Source organism: Babylonia areolata, chromosome 7 (assembly GCF_041734735.1).
Source record: "Babylonia areolata isolate BAREFJ2019XMU chromosome 7, ASM4173473v1, whole genome shotgun sequence".
NCBI lineage: Eukaryota > Metazoa > Mollusca > Gastropoda > Neogastropoda > Buccinidae > Babylonia > Babylonia areolata.
The window spans coordinates 48,542,318-48,560,961 of record NC_134882.1 but is presented as its reverse complement, the minus strand read 5'-3'; the positions used below and the strand labels follow the sequence as shown (position 1 = coordinate 48,560,961).

General features: G+C 43.9%; 1 protein-coding gene across 3 annotated transcripts in view; it reads left to right on the top strand.

Moving 5' to 3' along the window:
• Positions 1-253: 253 nt before the first annotated feature.
• Positions 254-18,644, top strand: part of LOC143284089 (uncharacterized) — an 18,720-nt gene continuing 329 nt past the window's right edge. Inside the window, exons 1-8 of one of the 3 annotated variants that reach the window (XM_076590731.1) lie at positions 254-599; positions 3,368-3,467; positions 4,865-5,184; positions 8,245-8,895; positions 10,564-11,211; positions 12,455-12,768; positions 14,609-14,788; positions 15,776-18,644. The exon at positions 15,776-18,644 is cut by the window's right edge and continues 329 nt beyond it. In XM_076590731.1, the coding sequence (XP_076446846.1) occupies positions 4,903-5,184; positions 8,245-8,895; positions 10,564-11,211; positions 12,455-12,768; positions 14,609-14,788; positions 15,776-15,935 (2,235 nt within the window). In that variant the 5' untranslated portion in view covers positions 254-599; positions 3,368-3,467; positions 4,865-4,902 and the 3' untranslated portion in view covers positions 15,936-18,644. Of the gene's footprint in view, positions 600-3,367; positions 3,468-4,835; positions 5,185-8,244; positions 8,896-10,563; positions 11,212-12,454; positions 12,769-14,608; positions 14,789-15,775 lie in introns of all 3 variants that reach the window. The other 2 variants (XM_076590732.1, XM_076590730.1) reach the window with 2 other exon arrangements.

The window sequence follows — 18,644 nt, the reverse complement described above, 5'->3', positions numbered from 1 at the left end:
TCAGTCAGAAACAAAACAAGGGGTCACTCTCATGCAATGTAACAATGTGAGACTGAACCGCTAGATGTCAACATTGTGCATGTGCGATGTTTATCTGATGTCCTTTTCCTTCCTGCTCGTCAACGGAAGGTGGCCACGTTGCAGGATGCAGTTCCGTCAGCAGTCGTTATTACAAGCCTGGCTTGTTCTCCGGCCTGTGCCGCCAACGCCCAGCTTATATCACAGATTGGTACAAGCTTACAGCTGGGGCACCACCAAAGTGAGAGCTGTATGATCAATGGTTTCTCCATTGCAGTGGGAAGTCATTTACAGCTTAGTCTTTTTTGTGAAGGACTACGACTCTCAAACCAGGAGGCAAGATTCCTCAGTGCAGCAGTTTTCGGGGGCTTGTTGGCCTTTGGGAACCATCCCAACGCCCTTCTCCTAAATCCCTCTTGGCCGAGAGAGTGGGGATGTAACTTGGGCAAAACACTCTCCACTGTAATCACATTCTATACCATATAGTCGGGACAGCAGTAACCTCCTCTGCGTTTCTGATGGTCATCGTCGGACACGACTATCATTCAGCCGTGCGTGCTTTCCATCGTCAGCGATCCTTGGTGAGTCTGTTCGTTAGTCTGTTTGTCTGTCTGACTGTCTGACCGTCCGTCTGTTTGTTTGTCTATTTGATTGTCTGTTCGTCACGGAAAAGGGTATATTTCTTTGTCTTTGGACCACTGTCTTCTTCTCCTGTCCCTGAGAAAAGCCCAGTGCTTTGCAACTTTCAAATGGGATTTATACACCCACCTCTTTGAACTTGTCATTCTCCGTGCCCGTGACAGCGCGAGCGCGCGGTTTTTTGTTGTTTTCCTCTATCTCTCTGTCTCTCTTTTTTGACTCACTTGTGTAAACAAAGTGAGTCTATGTTTTAACCTGGTGTTCGGTTGTGTGTGTGTGTGTGTGTGTGTGTGTGTGTGTGTGTGTGTGTGTGTGTGTGTGTGTGTGTGTGTGTGTGTGTGTGTCCGTGTGTCTGTGTATCCGTAGTAAACTTTAACATTGACATTTTCTCTGCAAATACTCTGTCAGTTGACACCAAATTTGGCATAAAAATAGGAAAAATTCAGTTCTTTCCAGTCATCTTGTTTAAAACAATATTGCGCCTCTGGGATGGGCACAAAAAAAAAAAGAAGCCTAATTATATGCAAACTGCATTTACTGTTATATTTATATTTTTTGTATTCTCTAAACTTGGCACTTTGACCTCTTATTCTGACACAAGAAGAAGAGGAGTCATTATTATCATTTTTTGTTCAAACAGGAACTTCTTTTGCTAAGCATGGAATTTTTATTTATTTTGCAAACGTTTTGGTGCAGATAGTAAAGAAGGGAAATTACCCTGTAATTAATGCTAGGGGACTTAATTTATCACAAGTGAGTCTTGAAGGCCTTGCCTCTCTTGTTTGTCTTGTCTCTTTTAGTTTTTTTATGGTGATGTTCTTGTGTTACACTGTATTTTTCCTTTTTATGGAACTTCTTTATTTAGCTATTAGTTATTTCACCACCCGCCCCATTGACTCTTTATGTGCCCATGGCCGAAAAACATAAAACATTTTATTTCATTTAATCTCTCTCTCTCTCTCTCTCTCTCTCTCTCTCTCTCTCTCTCTCTCTCTCTCTTGTGTATATTTTCGAGGTGTTATGTAAAAGGGAGGGATGGGGAGTACTGTGATTCAAGCTGCGTGTTATTTGGGCGTTGTAATGCATGTGAATGGTTTTGTGTATCTTGATTTTAGTGTCACGTATCATCATTTAGGTACTGTGATGTTTGATAAGCATTTTGAGTAGTATGTTTGCGTGATATTGTTGTGTGTGCATGTGCATAACTTAGTGTTTGCTTTGATGTCTGTGTAGGGTTATGAATGGACTTTCGTCTTTTTATCGTTGAAATGTATGACGTCACATCGGTTTATACGTAGCTTGTTTTACAAGGAAAGCCGTAATAGAAACTATATTATTGCTATGATGATGATGATATGATTGTTAACAATAGGAATGATAGAAGACCACCACCACCAACAGCAACAACAACAACAGTTAATCCGAGCGATAACCAGAATACCTGATTTTGCGGCATATGTTAAGTTTTGTGCTGATTTTCCGTGATTAGGAGACGCTGAATTCAAATCCGTTGGAGGCCAGGTCGTAGATGTTGAGCATTTTGAGTTATTTTGTAAACTCCAAAATAGCTGCCACCAGATTCGTAAATTACTAATATCTCAGATCTTCATTCAGATCAGTGGGCTTCATGCTCATCGAAGAAGGGAAAGCGACGGCCGTTTCGAGGTGGGAGATTTCAACACAGTAAGCCCATCCCAGTGCTTGTGCCTACAAGACATGGAGTCCTCCGCTCCCCCTGTCCAGTCGATGACCGATCACCGATCAAACTTCTTCCATCTGTGAACTTCAACAGCCTGATCTCCATTCCCCTCCACTCCCACTCGTCCAGCAATTGTATGCTCTCTGGTCTTCAAATTGCTTATTTCACTGCACATTCTGTTGGTCACAGCTGCATAGAGAAAAGAACCGCTATTTCTTCTTTTATTGTTGACAACAACATTGATTTACTGTTTATTGTGGAGCGTGGCTCAAGCCCCGTGGAGACGAAGCGTGCTGATCTTGCCCCCAGTGGTTATGCCATCAAGTCACTACCTCGTGCCTCTGGTCGTGGCGGTGGTATTGCAGTCATTTACAGAGACACTCTCACTCCCCACCTTACCTTCACCGCCACATTTTCCTTCACCCACTCATCTTTTGAGTTGCTTCAAGTTTCCCTCACTTCCCAGCATAGCGTGCTGCACTTCATGTGTGTGTATCGCCCCTTGCCCACTTCTGTTAATAAGTTAACAGAGACCATGTTCTTTGAACAGTTTCGTAATCTTTTGGACTACTGTAACTGTCTTCATGGAAATCTGTGTCTTTTAGTGGATTTTAACTTTCATGTTGACAGTTCCACTGATCGTAGTGCTGTAAAATTCTTGGAACTTCTAAATACGTACAACCTTTCTCAGACTGTGCGTAGACCTACCCACAAGCATGGTCCTGTTCTTGATTTGGTGATTGAGAGGCCCAGTGATGGAGTTCATCGATCGTCTGATGTGAATCATGACTTAGTGTCTGACCATTTGTGTGTAGTTAGCGTCCTCGACATAGACATCCCCTCCTCTGTGACAGCGTATCGCAGTGTGCGTAACATTCGTACTATAGACAGGGCAACTTTTCGCGACGACCTGAAATCATGACTTGAGTGCTTTTTGGACTGTTCAGCTGATCAATACAGCACTACCCTTCAGGCAGCACTGGACAAGCACGCCCCTGCATCTTGTTGCAGGGTGTCGTCCAGGAAGGTGTCGTGTCCATGGTTTGGGCTTCTTGGTGAGGAACTGCTAGCAGCGAAGAGAGAGAGGCAACATGCAGAAGCACAGTGGAAGGTATCTGGTTTAACTGTCTACAAACAAATCTACCAGAAAGCCAAGAACTCTGTTACCTTTCTTGTGCACAAAGCGAAGACTCTGTTTTTCAACACCAAGATCTCTGAAGCTATATAAAGCAAAGAACTATATTGCATTAAAATAAGCTTTGTGGCAGAACAAAATCTTCTTTGCTTCCTTCTATCTATCCATCTTCATTACTGCCCAGTGTCTTTTCAGATTTTTTTCTGGTAAAAAATTGTTAACCTCAGGAAAGAACTGGATTCACTGTCAGATGTGTCACATCTCTTGGGGAAAGAATTTCAATGTGTTTCTTTTGTTGCTTTCACACCTGTTACAGAGACAGATGTACTTAGTGTGTTGAAAAAGTCTGCTCCAAAAAATTGTGACCTGGACCCCCTTCCCACACCACTACTGTATGAGCGCGCGCGCGCGCGCGCGCGCGCGCGCGCGTGTGTGTGTGTGTGTGTGTGTGTGTGTGTGTGTGTGTGTGTGTGTGTGTGTGTGTGTGTGTGTGTGTGTGTGTGTGTGTGTGTGTGTGTGTGTGTGTGTGTGTGTGTGTGTGTGTGTGTGTGTGTGTGTGCAGGAAGACGGGACTTTAGGTGTACGTGGGTCTGTGTGAAGTGTGAATGTTTGAGTGTGTGTGTGTGTGTGTGTGTGTGTGTGTGTGTGTGTGTGTGTGTGTGTGTGTGTGTGTGTGTGTGTGTGTGTGTGTGTCTGTGTCTGTGTCTGTGTGTGTGTGTTTTCCCTGTACATGGGACTGTGTGTGTGTGTGTGTGTGACAACTGCTTGACCTCCTCTAGTTTTTACTTCTCTCTCTCTCTCTCTCTCTCTCTCTCTCTCTCTCTCTCTCTCTCTCTCTCTATAAGAGAGACACAGCCGAAGCTACATCTTTCCGCTATAGCCCACAATATCAGCATACCATTTCTACCGTCTGATGAAAGTGAATAAACAGCATAGTTGTTACATTCGTGTTTTTTCAGAACTGTGAAAAAAGAACAACGGGAATCCCCAAACCAAATTTACGTTTTATGTAATTTTACATGGGTTACTTTGTGACGTCAGTCAGCCATGGTACGCAAACATGCATGTTTATCTTACCAGCCTGTCTCTCCTTGTGTCATCTAAATGGCCTAATTAATCAATTCTGCATGAGCGAATTTAAGGTAGCGGCTGCGAGCAGCCAAAGCACCCTCTAGTACCTCCAAACATCGTTGTCTGCTAGAAATTGCTCACATGTTGCACTTGGCCTCCGAACAAGAGACATATTAAATATCATATTACAGTTTGAAAAATGAATATATCTTTCAAAACTAGGTATTACGTGTTTTACATACTTCCACCCTTGGACAAAGTACTGGTGAACAGTGTTGAAGATCCAGTGGTGTGACGGACAGACCGACCTGAAGCACGTGGTCAGAACGTGGAGGACAGGATGACGCTTCCTGGAGGTCCGGTGCTCAGGGCATGTCTCCTGGTGTTCACAGTCAGCCTGTCCGCTCCCTCATCCGCCACGCCTCCCACCCCCCCGGCCAGCCTCGACCTTGCCCGTCTGCCTCCACCCTGGAACACGGCCTGTCACGTTCAGCAGTATGATGATGATGATGATGACATCAATGCTACAGTCAGCTGCCTCGTCAGTCCTCACGATGACATTGTTTGGCAGTTGAAAGATCTGACGAGTTCCCGGGTATTTCATGGGTCAACAAACTTACAGGTAAATTGTAGAATGAAGTGTTATCACAAGATTCCATACTCACATAGCCATGACATATTCATCGTTTACTTAATGTTTACACGGACAGAGCATTGGTATGCACTGCTGTCATAGTCAGCAAGAAGTTTGAAACATTAGAATTGCTAATTTTAAGCCTAATTCCAATGCCAGTTGACCAAACAACCTTATGCAAAAGAACGAATAGCCTTTCTTTTTCCCCAGTGAAGATCCCTTTCCGCAATTCCCTAGATGTGATTTCTTTCTTTTTCTTTTCCATTTTTGAAGAAAATTTGTTGTGTTTTTACGTTATCTCATAAAAATTGTTTTCAGTTCGCATTTTCATTTTGGATAATTTGGTTGTGCAGATATTTGCTCTTCGTTTTAAATGGTTATGTCTTTGACAGTCTTTCAGCCAAGGGATGGCCTTTGTGGACCTTTGTTTCGGTTCAGCTCAACCATGAACGTTGGGGAAGGGCATGATCGCTTTAAAAGAGTGGTGTCTGCAGCGGTATTGTCCGGGTTCATGTGACTCATTTCAGAGACATGTCTGTCTGGTAGTCTAGGGTGGTCAGTCATGTGCCACTCAAGGCCTGATCAGCGCGTTGGGTTTTTGCAAAGCTTACGCTCTGCTGCTTTGTTAACAGTAGATGTGGTGTAGCATATACTGATCTGTCTGCACGCTCTGACACCTCCTTGAAACTGAAACTGAAGTGTGAGTGACGCAAACAAAATCTGCCCTCTGGAAAAAAGCACAATTTTGACACAAACCTGGTTAGCTAAAAAAATATAAACCGGTGTCTAATCTTCCTTTTAAATCTAACCTTATTGAGAAATTTGAGTAACATCAGTTACTGTATCACCTTGATGAAAAGGGTCTCTGCTTGAAAAAAAAGTATCAGTCATCTTACCGGATTAACTGCAGTACAGAAGCGGCACTTCTTTCTGTGACAGATTGTCTCAAACACAGACAAGACTGGCGTCTGTCGTAGCTTTTTCTGGACATGCCAGCAGCATTTGATAAAACTGATTCATCAAATTCTAATCAATGGCATTCGATCTATTGCCTCAATATGATTTTCATCATATTCTTCAAATCGTCAGCTCAAAGTCTAAGTGAATCATATCACTTCTAAAGTTATTCTTGTAAGCATATTTGGTGATTCTCAAGGGGCAGTACTAGGGCCGATCTTGTTCACTTATTACACCCAGCTTTTATTTGATACCTTCAAAAAGCAATCATTTAAGTATCATATATAGGCTGATAACACAGAATTACATAAATCTTCTCCACAATCTGGATTCAAAACTGTCATCAGTGAGTCAGAAGCCTGTGTGGTTGATGTAAAGTTTAGATGGATATAATGAATGAAGACAAAACTTCAATCTTAGGTGAAGGAGATCGAAATCGTCCTAATTAATTAAATTAAAAAAAAACACGCAGTTACCTTTGGCAATATTTCAGTTACATTTCAAACATTAGCCAAATACATAGGTGTACATCTTTATCAAACCTCGACTATAGTCGACCAAATCATTCATATGTCGCTCATGTAAATTTAATCTTTCCAGACCAGCCTCAGTTCGACCGTAATTAACAGCAAAATCATGGCTGAATTGGTTTCCTCTTTTGTCCTGTACAGAATGGGTTACTGCAACTCCACTCTTGCAGGTTCACCATTTTCCACTGTTTTTCTGTGTTTCAGATTGTTTCTGTTTTCAGATTACAGAAAATACAGAACAATTACTGCACGACTTTTCCTCGCTGAAATGAAATGTGTGCATGTTACACCTCTTAAGAATAAGTTACACCGACTTCCTATATAGTTACGCATTCAGTATAACCTAGCGGTTTTATTTGGTAGATAAAGATATATTGTATTGTATTGTATTGTATTGTATTGTATTGCCTTTCGACATTCTGACTAGTCTCTTCCTTCGTATCTCTTTTCTGTGGTGAAAACGTATGAACCACGTGGAGCGTTAACATCCAGTTCTGAAAAGTTGCTTTATGTTCCAAGTTTAATGCGCAGGAAACAGATATTTTACTGGTCTAGTGCCCCAAGTTCGGAATTCAGTGTCATCGTACCTCAGAAATGCCTTTGATCCCCACTTCTTTAAGTCAGATCTGAAAACTGTAAATAGGATCAGATGTTGACACTCAAGATATGAACTTTTACAGTAAAGTCTACATAATAAGACACTAACTGGGACCTTACACATTATGGGTATTCATATTTTGCTATCAAACCATAGCATAATTATAGCTCTCTCATTGGAGCAAACCCAGACACTTTCATGTGCACATAGCAGCGACGACAGAAGAAAAACTAATGTGCAAACACACAGCCCGGCGCTTCCCTTTTGAGGAAGTGTCTGGGTTTATTCTAGTGTACCTTTCATTGACCTGTGTGCTAGCTGAATCGGTAGCATAAGCAGCATTGACATGAAGTTGTGTACCTTGTGAATGGAGAGAGTTACCACTCTTTACTATTTGTTAGTCCTTTGTTCTCCAGTCCTCGTTGTTTATTCATGATTATAGCTGCTGACAAAACTCATCCAACGTCTCTTTGACTGTGTCAAGGATCAAGTTTAAAAGCGAAAACAGAAAACTTTGGCTGATCTCTTTCCTTCGCGACGTTTCACCCCAACTCCTGCAGCCACACAGGGCCTTGCTGTGTCGCAATCCCAAGACAAGAGCTGTCTTTGCGGGAAATATTTGTTCTGTAGAAGTTAGCGCAGTTGGTTTAGAAAATGTTAGTGGTAATGACAGATGTATGAAGGCCAATGCTAAGCAGGCGTTTTTAAGCTACAGGCATACTGAGTCAGTTGATCGTTTAATGAGACTGGAAACAGTCCTGACAAGACTCCTGCGGTCGACTCATTAACTGCTTTTATTAAAAACATAAATGACTTGAGTGATTCTCCAAAACGTCTGTTCAGTCATCAATATTTTGTAATATCTAACGTTGTGTGAATACTATATTATAAAATTGTAGGTCATTGTATTTACGATTGTTCTGCGCAAGACATGTTTCAAAAAGCACATTAATCTCGTTTCAGATTGCTGCAAAGATAGAGTGTGAGACAGGAGGGAAGATCGGTTTAAGCCCCATATTCAACTTACCAGGTCCAGTCAAACTGACCGTCCGTAATTGTTGGCTGCTAGATACGCAGTTTGACATCGGCTTCATATTATCCCAAAGTGTGAGGGTGATGGATATCCGGAACTGTGTGTGGCTGTACGACCTACAAAAGGGAGCGAAGAGTCTGGCGCACACAGACATCGGATTGCTCGGACTCACTGACATGTATAGTTTTGGTTTGGTCACCTACATCAACAAGAACACCAGCTACTATGATACCACCCTCTTTACCCTTGGTATGATTGACTCGGATCGCTCACATGACGACCAGTGTGATGCTGCTTTATCTCCCGTATTCCAAGACAAAAACATGACTTACCCCCAGGATCTCGCGTGTATGTTTCACACCGAATTTATCTTTGACGCATCCTTGGAATACTTCTTTATGAGAGGACGCCTGTCCAAAACGTGCCTCTTGCAATTGGAACATCAATATAGTCGTCATCTTCATGATGCTGTATCCGATCCACTCGAGCCCTTTCCTGAACAATGTAAGAGATGGAAAATTGAGAAAACGTTCATCGGAACGCAGCTTACAGGGCCCAGACGTCAATATCATCACCTTCAGGTAATTTACAAATCATTTGTAAGTATGTATTGACCATAATTATGAAAACAACTGTGACACTGTGAAATAATGATTGTAGTTTTTAACGATGCAATGGAAATGCAGTGACCCAGGATTTTCACACAACCGACAGACCTTGAGGAATTATGTGCGGCACCCTAGTAACTCTTCATAAAGGGAGAAGAAGAAGAAGGAGAAAGAGGAGGAGGAGGAGGAGGAGGAAGAGGAGGAGGAAGACAAGAAACCCCCCACCCCCAGAAACTGTCAGTTGGTATCGAATTTGGACTGTGTGCTTTTTATATTTATGTTTTTGGGCTGCAACTTCTAAATTCGCTTGTATGTCCGGGTGGGCATTTTCGTGCCCCATATGTGTGCGCAGACTAGCAGCAGGTCAAGTAGGAAAGTTCGATATCCCATAACTCACACTGATATTCGGTGAGTTTTGAAAACACGAACGCATCGAGCATGCCCCCCGCCCCCCCCACCCCAAACCCCTGAAAAAGATTGTGCCTGCCTTCTTGGCAGGTTAAACACGTTCATACACGAAAACACCCACTAGTAAATACGATTACAACCACAAATGATCATGATAATAATTATGATAATTATGATGATAATAACAATACTTCTACTACTTCTGATGATAATAATGATGGTGATGATGATGATGATGAGGGTGATAACAATACTACTACTACTGCTACTACTTCTACTACTACTGCTGCTGCTGCTGCTGCTGCTTCTACTACTACTACTACTAAAAATAATGATAATGATACCAATACAATTTTTAAATAATTAAATGATACAATGTGTATTTATAGGCCATAGCGCTGACCATGCGGTTCTATGCACATTCAACAATACACGCTCTCTGGATGTTACTCGAGGATACAACAACTGAAAAGTTAAGGAAAACAAAATGAAGATACGAGCTCACTTAAAATTTTATGATTAAAAAGTGTAACAACACTTCGCCCCGTCCCCCTCCCCACCCCACCACCCCACCCCACCCCCACACGCGAGAAAGCAAGCAAGCAAGCACACACACACACACACACACACACACACACACACACACACACACACACACACACACACACACGCACGCACATGCACACGCACAAACACAACCTTGGAAGGGTGAGGGGTGGGAAAAGAGAGTATTTCAAACTATTCCGTTAAAAGATTGGATTTTAAAGATCCAATAGTCGATATTATCTGACGTTTTGAGGTAGAGATTTCAAAAGCAAGGTCCATAGTGTGAAGATGCTCTGAAACCATGGAACAGTATATAACGACGTATTTCAAACATACGTGTATCAGACGAAGACGCAGGTCAGGGTGGGATGGACTGTTAAGTCTTTCCTGGTTAGAATTTTGTGCTGGGGGTGTGGGTAGTGATTGAGAAACAGGGGCTTAGGCTGCTGGCTGCAAAACAACAACAACAACAACAACAACAACAACAACAACAACACTGCAGCAAAACAAAACAAACAAAAAAAAGGAAGAAAGAAAGAAAAAGAAAGAAAATAACAGAAAAAAACCAACAATGATGTCACTAAGTCGATGTGCAAAAAATATATTAGCCTTATCGTAATGCTTCCTGAAGTATAAACCTGCAATACAAGCTGCAGAAACACTCTTTTTTTCTTCTTCTATCAACAGCTTTTTGACGAGAGCTATTCTTCATATCTTCCCACGTTCTACTTCAGTCGCCTGGCAAACCGGTTTGAATTTCCACAACTGCGGAAAATGAATTTCAGTCACACGTTTCTGAGAAAAATTCCTGATGAAATACTGGCATGGAGAATCCGTTTTGAAGCCCCCAAACTAGAGTTCATTGACTTATCATACTGCCACATTCGTCAGATCGGTCGCATCGCACCTTCCGCCAGCAGACATGGCGTCACCACCACGTTGGACTTACAGCACAACCGGATCACCGAGGTTACCCTGCAGATGGTGGACAGCTGGGCCCAGGTTCCAGACTTCCGACTGGATATCCGCAACAACCCCATTGACTGTGTCTGCAGCGTCAGAGACCTCATCACTCAGCTGCAGAACGACACGAGGTTTGCCTCCCCTGTCATGAACTATTACAGGCAGCAGATATCCAGCATGACTTGCGCCACTCCCTCGCGGCTCGAGGGTCGGCGAGTGGTGTCACTGACCATGACTGACCTCGCGTGCCCTGTCGTGGAAAAGAATCCTGGACATAAACTAGTCCCTGACGTAAAAGCGGTGGTGGTGATTGTGGGGGTGGCGGTGGTGGTGGTGGTGCTGCTTGGTCTGGCTGTCAGATATCGGCGAGAGGTTAGTGTCTTCCTGGTCAAAGCTTTCCTGCTTCTCTGGTCTTTCTCACATGTTGGACACGTCCTTTAGGTCTTTCTTTCCGCTCTTGAACATTTTGCTTTTTAAAACTTGTATGTTGAATTTTGTTTGTTTGTTTACCAACCACTTACTTATGATGCATCTCAGCCATGTGAAGGAAATTGTTCTTCTTCTTCTGCGTTCGTGGGCTTCAACTCCCACGTTCACTCGTATATACGCGAGTGGGCTTTTTACGTGTATGACCGTTTTTACCCCGCCATGTAGGCAGCCATACTCCGCTTTCGGGGGTGTGCATGCTGGGTATGTTCTTGTTTCCATAACCCACCGAACGCTGACATGGATTACAGGATCTTTAACGTGCGTATTTGATCTTATGCTTGCGTATACACACGAAGGGGGTTCAGGCACTGGCAGGTCTGCACATATGTTGACCTGGGAGATCGTAAAAATCTCCACCCTTTACCCACAAGGCGCTGTCACCGTGATTCGAACCCAGGACCCTCAGATCGAAAGTCCAACGCTTTAACCATTCGGCTATGGCGCCCGTAGAAGGAAAAGGTATTGTTCTGATGTTTGTGGTGGCCTAGATCCCAAGACCTCTTTGCTGAAAGTTGACTTGTGGAATTTATGTAATGCGTGTATTGTAATATCTAATTATTGTTAATTTGGAAGGATAGCTTCAAATGAAAGGATCTAATCATGACAACGACATTGACGACGATGATGATTGTTATGATTTATGGTGATGATGTTGATTGTTGCAAAGGTGTATATAAGTGGAACAACTGTCGTAGAATGTCATAGGGATGACGGAAACGACAATGATACCAATTCTGTTGGCGACAACTGCTTGACCTCCTCTAGTTTTTACTTCTCTCTCTCTCTCTCACTCTCTCTCTCTCTCTCTCTCTCTCTCTCTCTCTCTCTCTCTCTCTCTCTCTCTCTCAAAAAGGAGAAGGATGGGGAAAAGAAAGTAATCACACGGTTAACTTTCTTTAAGTTTGAAATATCAAAAGCAAGGTTATTTCGGAAATGTCACAATCTGATTTTTGTTTGTCAACCTTTCGATTACAAAATTTTGTGTCTACCATGATGGTCCATTTTCCGACTTTTCTTTTCTTCGACATTTCGTGTGCCTTAGATGATTTTGTGTGTGTGCTTCATTTGCAAATAAGCCAGTGGTCTCGCAGTGAATCATTTCTTCTGAGACATGGGTTCTGTCAAGGTACGCATCCTAATGTACACACGAGCGCACGTCCTGTTGCCCTGTGGACTTCCCTCACGGCAGTCCCCAGCCGTCGTTCCAGAGAAGACCTACGACGCCTTTGTGGCCTACGCCCATCAGGACAGCGACTGGGTGCTGGGGTTCCTGGTCAGCAGACTGGAGCACACTGGTGGCGGTCCCCAGGCCGGGCGGCCCTGCAAGCTGTGCATCCACCAGCGAGACTTCGTGGTCGGCAAGCCCATCGTCGACAACATCGCCGATTCCATCGCTGACAGCAGACACACTGTCGTCGTCCTGAGCAACAGCTTCGTGAAGTGAGTCTGGAATGGTATTACGGTGATATTCTGGTCGTTCGTGATATCTGACACGAACATTTTTTTTACAGCTAGCTCTTGCAGATGTTTTCCCTCGGGATGCCCCCCCCCCTTCCTCCCCCTCCCCTATTCCCCCCACTCCTCAGCCCCCACCCCTCCCGCCAAACCGACTCTTTTTCAGCACCCAAAGGAAACGAATAGACAATGATCTTTCAAGTTTGATTTAGAATTCAATTTTACATGGACAGAAACATACGTGGGTAAACTGGCCTTTTTAGATTATATCCAATATCTTTAATCTGATTTTAAATTTTACGTGAGCGAGTGAGCGAAACGTGGATAAATTGGGTTTTCTGACGTCCTTTTAGTTGGCCACATGACATAATTTTGTGTTCTCTTCCTTTGGTGTAAAGAACTGAAAAGGTAGTTAGCCCCGAAATGGACCTGTGCAGTCGGCAGGGCTGTAAGCAACAGGGTTTGATTTGATTTGATGTTGGAGCGCCGTGGCAGTTAGTTAGTTTATTTATTTATAGTCTGTTCATCTAAGATGATGATATTAGACTGAAAATAAATGATATAATTATTATCATTTGGATTATTATCATTTCTATCATAATGGTGATTGTTATTATTAATTAGAAATCGACATTTCTGTATATTCGAATGAAAAGGGGGGTGGGGGGCGGTTGAGGTAGAGCGGAGGGGGTGGGGGTGGGGGCAAGGGGGAGGGGGCTAAGAAAGGAAGAGAGAGACAGACAGACAGACACAGAGAGACAGACAGAGAGAGATAGAGTACAAAATCTAAAATGGAGAAGGTGAGTGTCAGTGATTGGAGAAAGAAAAAACATAATATTGGAAGGGTGTGTGTGTGAGAGGCGGGACGGGGGAAGCGGGATTAGGACAAAAAATATAAAATATCAATAATCAAATATTGTATGCACTACTTCTGTAGATTATTATTTGAAAAGAGGTTCATGTGGGGACCTACAATAAACAACCAACTGAACTATTTAACACATAGCTAGCTAACTTTAATAAAGAACAGTTTGAATTATATAACTTTTTTCCAAAAAAATGTTACAATTTGAAACTGGTAACACGTGTTCCGTAATTTCTGGAGGCAAAAAAAGGTTTCATTACTAAGCCGTGGCAGAATCGGTTAGACGTTGGACTTGTGATTCAGTGTTCACCAGTGAGCAGGGTTCGAGGCCCCGTTTCAGTATGGTGTTGTGTCTTTAGGAAAGGCACTTTACTCCGATTTTTCTTTCTCCGCTCAGATATGAACGGGTGCCTGTCTTCGGTTTGGTAAAGTTAGAACGGCGTAAGGAGAATATTGGGCCGCGCCTTCCTTCCTTCTTCTTCTTCTTCTGCGTTCGTGGGCTGCAACTCCCACGTTCACTCGTATGCACATGAGTGGGCTTTTACGTGTATGACCGTTTTTACCCCGCCATGTAGGCAGCCATACTCCGTTTTCGGGGGGGTGCATGCTGGGTATGTTCTTGTTTCCGTAACCCACCGAACGCTGACATGGATTACAGGATCTTTAACGTGCGCATTTGATCTTCTGCTTGCATATACACACGAAGGGGGTTCAGGCACTAGCAGGTCTGAACATATGTTGACCTGGGAGATCGTAAAAATCTTCACCCTTTACCCACCAGGCGCCGTCACCGTGATTCGAACCCGGGACCCTCAGATTGACAGTCCAACGCTTTAACCACTCGGCTATTGCGCCCGTCGGCCGCGCCTTCCAGTGCCGTGCTGCTAGTCACGGTGGGTATGAATTCCCTGCCCCGGTCGCAGGCTGTGTGAGCTTCTGTATTTGTGGTTGATACCTCAGGAGTGCCTGGGCCATGGAGGAGCTGCACCAAGCCTACTATCAGTCACTGCAGGAGCGGAGTCGCCACCTGGTGATGGTGTTGTTGGAGAAGGTGAACCCCTCGGACATGGACCCACTGGTCCGTAGCTGCTGTAGGACGTTTACGTACCTGTCTGTCTCCGACCCCTTCTTCTGGGACAGGTGAGTGGACAGTGATGATGATGATGATGATGATGATGATGATGATGATGATGACGACGACGACAGCAACGCTGACGACGACGACGACGATGATGATGTCGAAAGTACATTTGCGTAGCACTTTCAGACCTCTCAAAGCACTTTGCAATAACATTTCAATCAGACATAAAGCACACAGGGTTCTAACACACAGACACACACAGACACAGACAGACAGACAGACAGACAGACAGACAGACACACACACACACACACACACACACACACACACACACACACACACACACACACACACACACACACTTAGTTGTTACAATGTTTTTCACTGTGTGAAATTCGGGCTGCTCTCCCCAGAAAGAACACGTTGCTGCGGTGAGCGCCACCCCCCCCCCCCCCCCAACCCCCCACCCCCTTTTTTATTTTTTATTTTAATGCCAGCGTATATAATTGTTTTCCTGTCATAATGTTCTTTCTTCATGACTTTGCCAGGGACAATCCTTTCGCTGCCGTGGGTTCTAGCGTCCGGATCAGCACCACTCAAGGTCTGGAGAAAGTACTGGCGATTGTGGGATTCGATCCTTTGTTCTCAGATTCTCTCGATTCCTTGGTGGAGGCGTTACCACTAGGCCACCGCTCCACATGTCAACTGATGCAGTTCTGCCAAGTCACAGCAGTGGTGTAGTGGTACTGCGTCCGACTAGGAAGCGAGTGTACACGGGTTCGAGTCTCATATACAGACAGGGATTTTTTTTACTCCTGATCGCCCCTAGTCCCCTTCACTAGATCTTGAGTGGTGGTCTTGATGCTAGTCTTTTGAATGAAACGATGAACCGAGGTCACGTGTGCAGAACGTATTTAGCGCTCGTAAGAGAACGCACAACAACAAATCCAATCCAATATAATACAATACAGTACAACACAACACAATACAATACAATACATAACAATACAATATAGTACAATAATCTGTACAATACCTCTTTCCAGGCTCCTGTTCTCCATCCAAGTAGAAGACGCTGGACACCAGAAGAACCAGAGCCAGAGCCAGATTCCGGAACCTTCAGCAGGAGACACGCCAATGTCCAACGCCGTGGATGAAGAGTTCAGCAAAACAGCACTCTTCTCAGAGTCCATGCTGGTCTCTTAAGAACTCTTAGAGACGGGAATCTCTGGCAAAACGGCATTCTTCTCAGAGTCCATGCTGGTCTCTTGAAAACTCTTAGAGACGGGAATCTCTGGCAAAACGGCACTCTTCTCAGAGTCCATGCTGGTCTCTTGAAAACCCTTAGAGACGGAGATCTTGGGTTTTTTTTTCTTTCTGTCCTGCTCCACCTTTCCACTCCCTATTCTCCCTTCTGTGTCTGTTTTATCACAGTTCTCATGTTGTGGGTGCGGCACGTGCTTATCGCACAGTTACTTACCCGAGCACGAGCTGTTGAAATCATGCAGGTCAGCTACGGGCGCAATAGGCGAATGGTTAAAGCGTTGGACTTTCAACCTGAGGGTCCCGGATTCGAATCACAGTGACGGCGCCTGGTGGGTAAAGGGTGGAGATTTTTACCATCTCCCAGGTCAACACATGTGCAGACCTGCTAGTGCCTGAACCCCCTTCGTGTGTATATGCAAGCAGAAGATCAGATACGCACGTTAAAGATCCTGTAATCCATGTCAGCGTTCGGTGGGTTATGGAAACAAGAACACACCCAGCATGCACACCCCCGAAAGCGGAGTATGGCTGCCTACATGGCGGGGTAAAAACGGTCATACACGTAAAAGCCCACTCGTGTGCATACGAGTGAACGTGGAAGTTGCAGCCCACGAACGCAGAAGAAGAAGAAGAAGAGAAAGAAGAAGAAGAAGCTACGAGCCACCTTGTCCTTCAAGCGGATTGTCCCTGCTTGGTCTTTGCGGGGCAGTTACTCCGTCATCGGCATTGTATTTCTGAGGGTCTTATCTCTTCCATGGGCGTCAGGCTGTATTCTTTGGTGACGATTTGTGTCTTGTTGTCGGTATGTTTCATCTCTTTGTCAGCAGCCGTAGCAGCAGCAACAGTAGTATCAGTAGTAGTAGTAGTTGTTGAAGTAGTAGTAAGCCACTTGTGACATCTCTCGTCCTTGGTACCGCGTCTGTTGGGGAGGGGGAGAGGGAGGGGGAGGGGGAGGGGGGGGGGGGGGCGGGGTTGCTGTTAGGAGCTTTCTGGCTGTTTTGAATATTTAACTCGGGATTTAATTTCATTTATCCCTTTTTCTGAATACGGAGAATGAAAAACTGATAAACATATGAAGATCCTAAACATGACAACAGCTTATACATGAACCGTGTCAACAACATGTACATGTTGAATACACTGCATTACTTTTTCTTTCAATACCCTGACCTTTTCACCACACTCATTCTCAAAATGCATCCCCACGTTCAAAACATACAAAAGACATTGTCTCGGAATCTTACGAAAAAAAAAGTGACGATAAAAACGCCTCTGGTATCTGCGTACTATTCGAAAGTAGTGTTTTGTAGCTGAACCATTTTTTTTTACCTCAATTTTTATATTATTCTTTAAAAAAAAAACATTTGCTACCTTAATGATTTTTGAATTTGAAAAAAAAAAAAAAAAAAAAAAAAAAAATCCAAATCCTTCTGGACTTTGAGGACACCAGTCTTTAAAACACATCATGACATGGGATGAGAAAAACGTGGGGGGAAACAATTCTTGTCATGATGTACTGTTTGAGGGACATTCACGTTCCAGCGTAGATGAAGCGAATCAATGTCAACGTACGTGGGTTAGGCGATCTTACGGGTTTTTTCATTGTTGGTTTTTTGGTGGTTTTTTTCCATACTGATTTGATTTGTACATAATAATGATAATAATGGTATTTATATAGCGCTGAATCTTGTACAGAGACAAATCAAAGCGCTTTCGCACCAGTCATTCACAAGCATGCATAACTCTTAAACTGTAGAAACTAAAGACAAGGAAGGGCAGGCAAGGGAGGCTATTTTGGGAAGAGGTGGGTTTTAAGGCCAGACTTGAAAGAGCTGAGTGTGGAGACTTGACGAAGCGAAAGAGGAAGTTCATTCCAATCGCAAGGTCCAGAGACAGAGAAAGAACGGCAGCCAACAGTCGAGTGATTGAATCTGGGTATGCGTAAACAGAGTGAATCCGAAGCCGATCGTAGTGAGCGAGATGGAGTGTAGAGGTGAAGGCAGCCGCAGAGATAGGAAGGGGCAGTTTTGTGAATGCTTCTATAGCATAGAGTGCTGATCTTGTACTTTGTCGGTGTGAGAGAGGGAGCCAGTGGAGATGTTGCAAAAGAGGAGTGATGTGCTCAGATCTTTTCTTTCTGAGGACGAGTCGGGCAGCAGAGTTTTGTATGCGCTGAAGGGACTGAATGGATGAAGCAGGCAAACCAGACAATAGAGAGTTACAGTAGTCAAGGCGAGAGAGAATGAGAGAAACGACAAGTCTAGATGTTGCGTCAGTGGACAGATATTTCCGCATGGTACTGATGCGCCGCAGTTGACAGTAGCATGACTGACATGTCTGACTGATAAATTTTTGCATGGACAGAGTATTGTCAAGGACAACACCGAGGTTCCTGACTGACGTGGAAAGAGGGATGGATGTACTGCCACGTTTGATTGTGTCAATTGTGATGGAAGACAGTTTTTGTTTAGTTCCTATGATCATTGCTTCAGTTTTGTCCGCGTTCAATTGTAACTTATTTTTTCAGTCATCCAGTTTTGAATGTCCAGGAAGAGGTTGGATGTCCGGATAAATGTCCGGAGGTACTTCAGTTGTGGTGGGGGCACTAATATTTCAAATCGACCCTCCCTGTGACGACCAACACCTGAA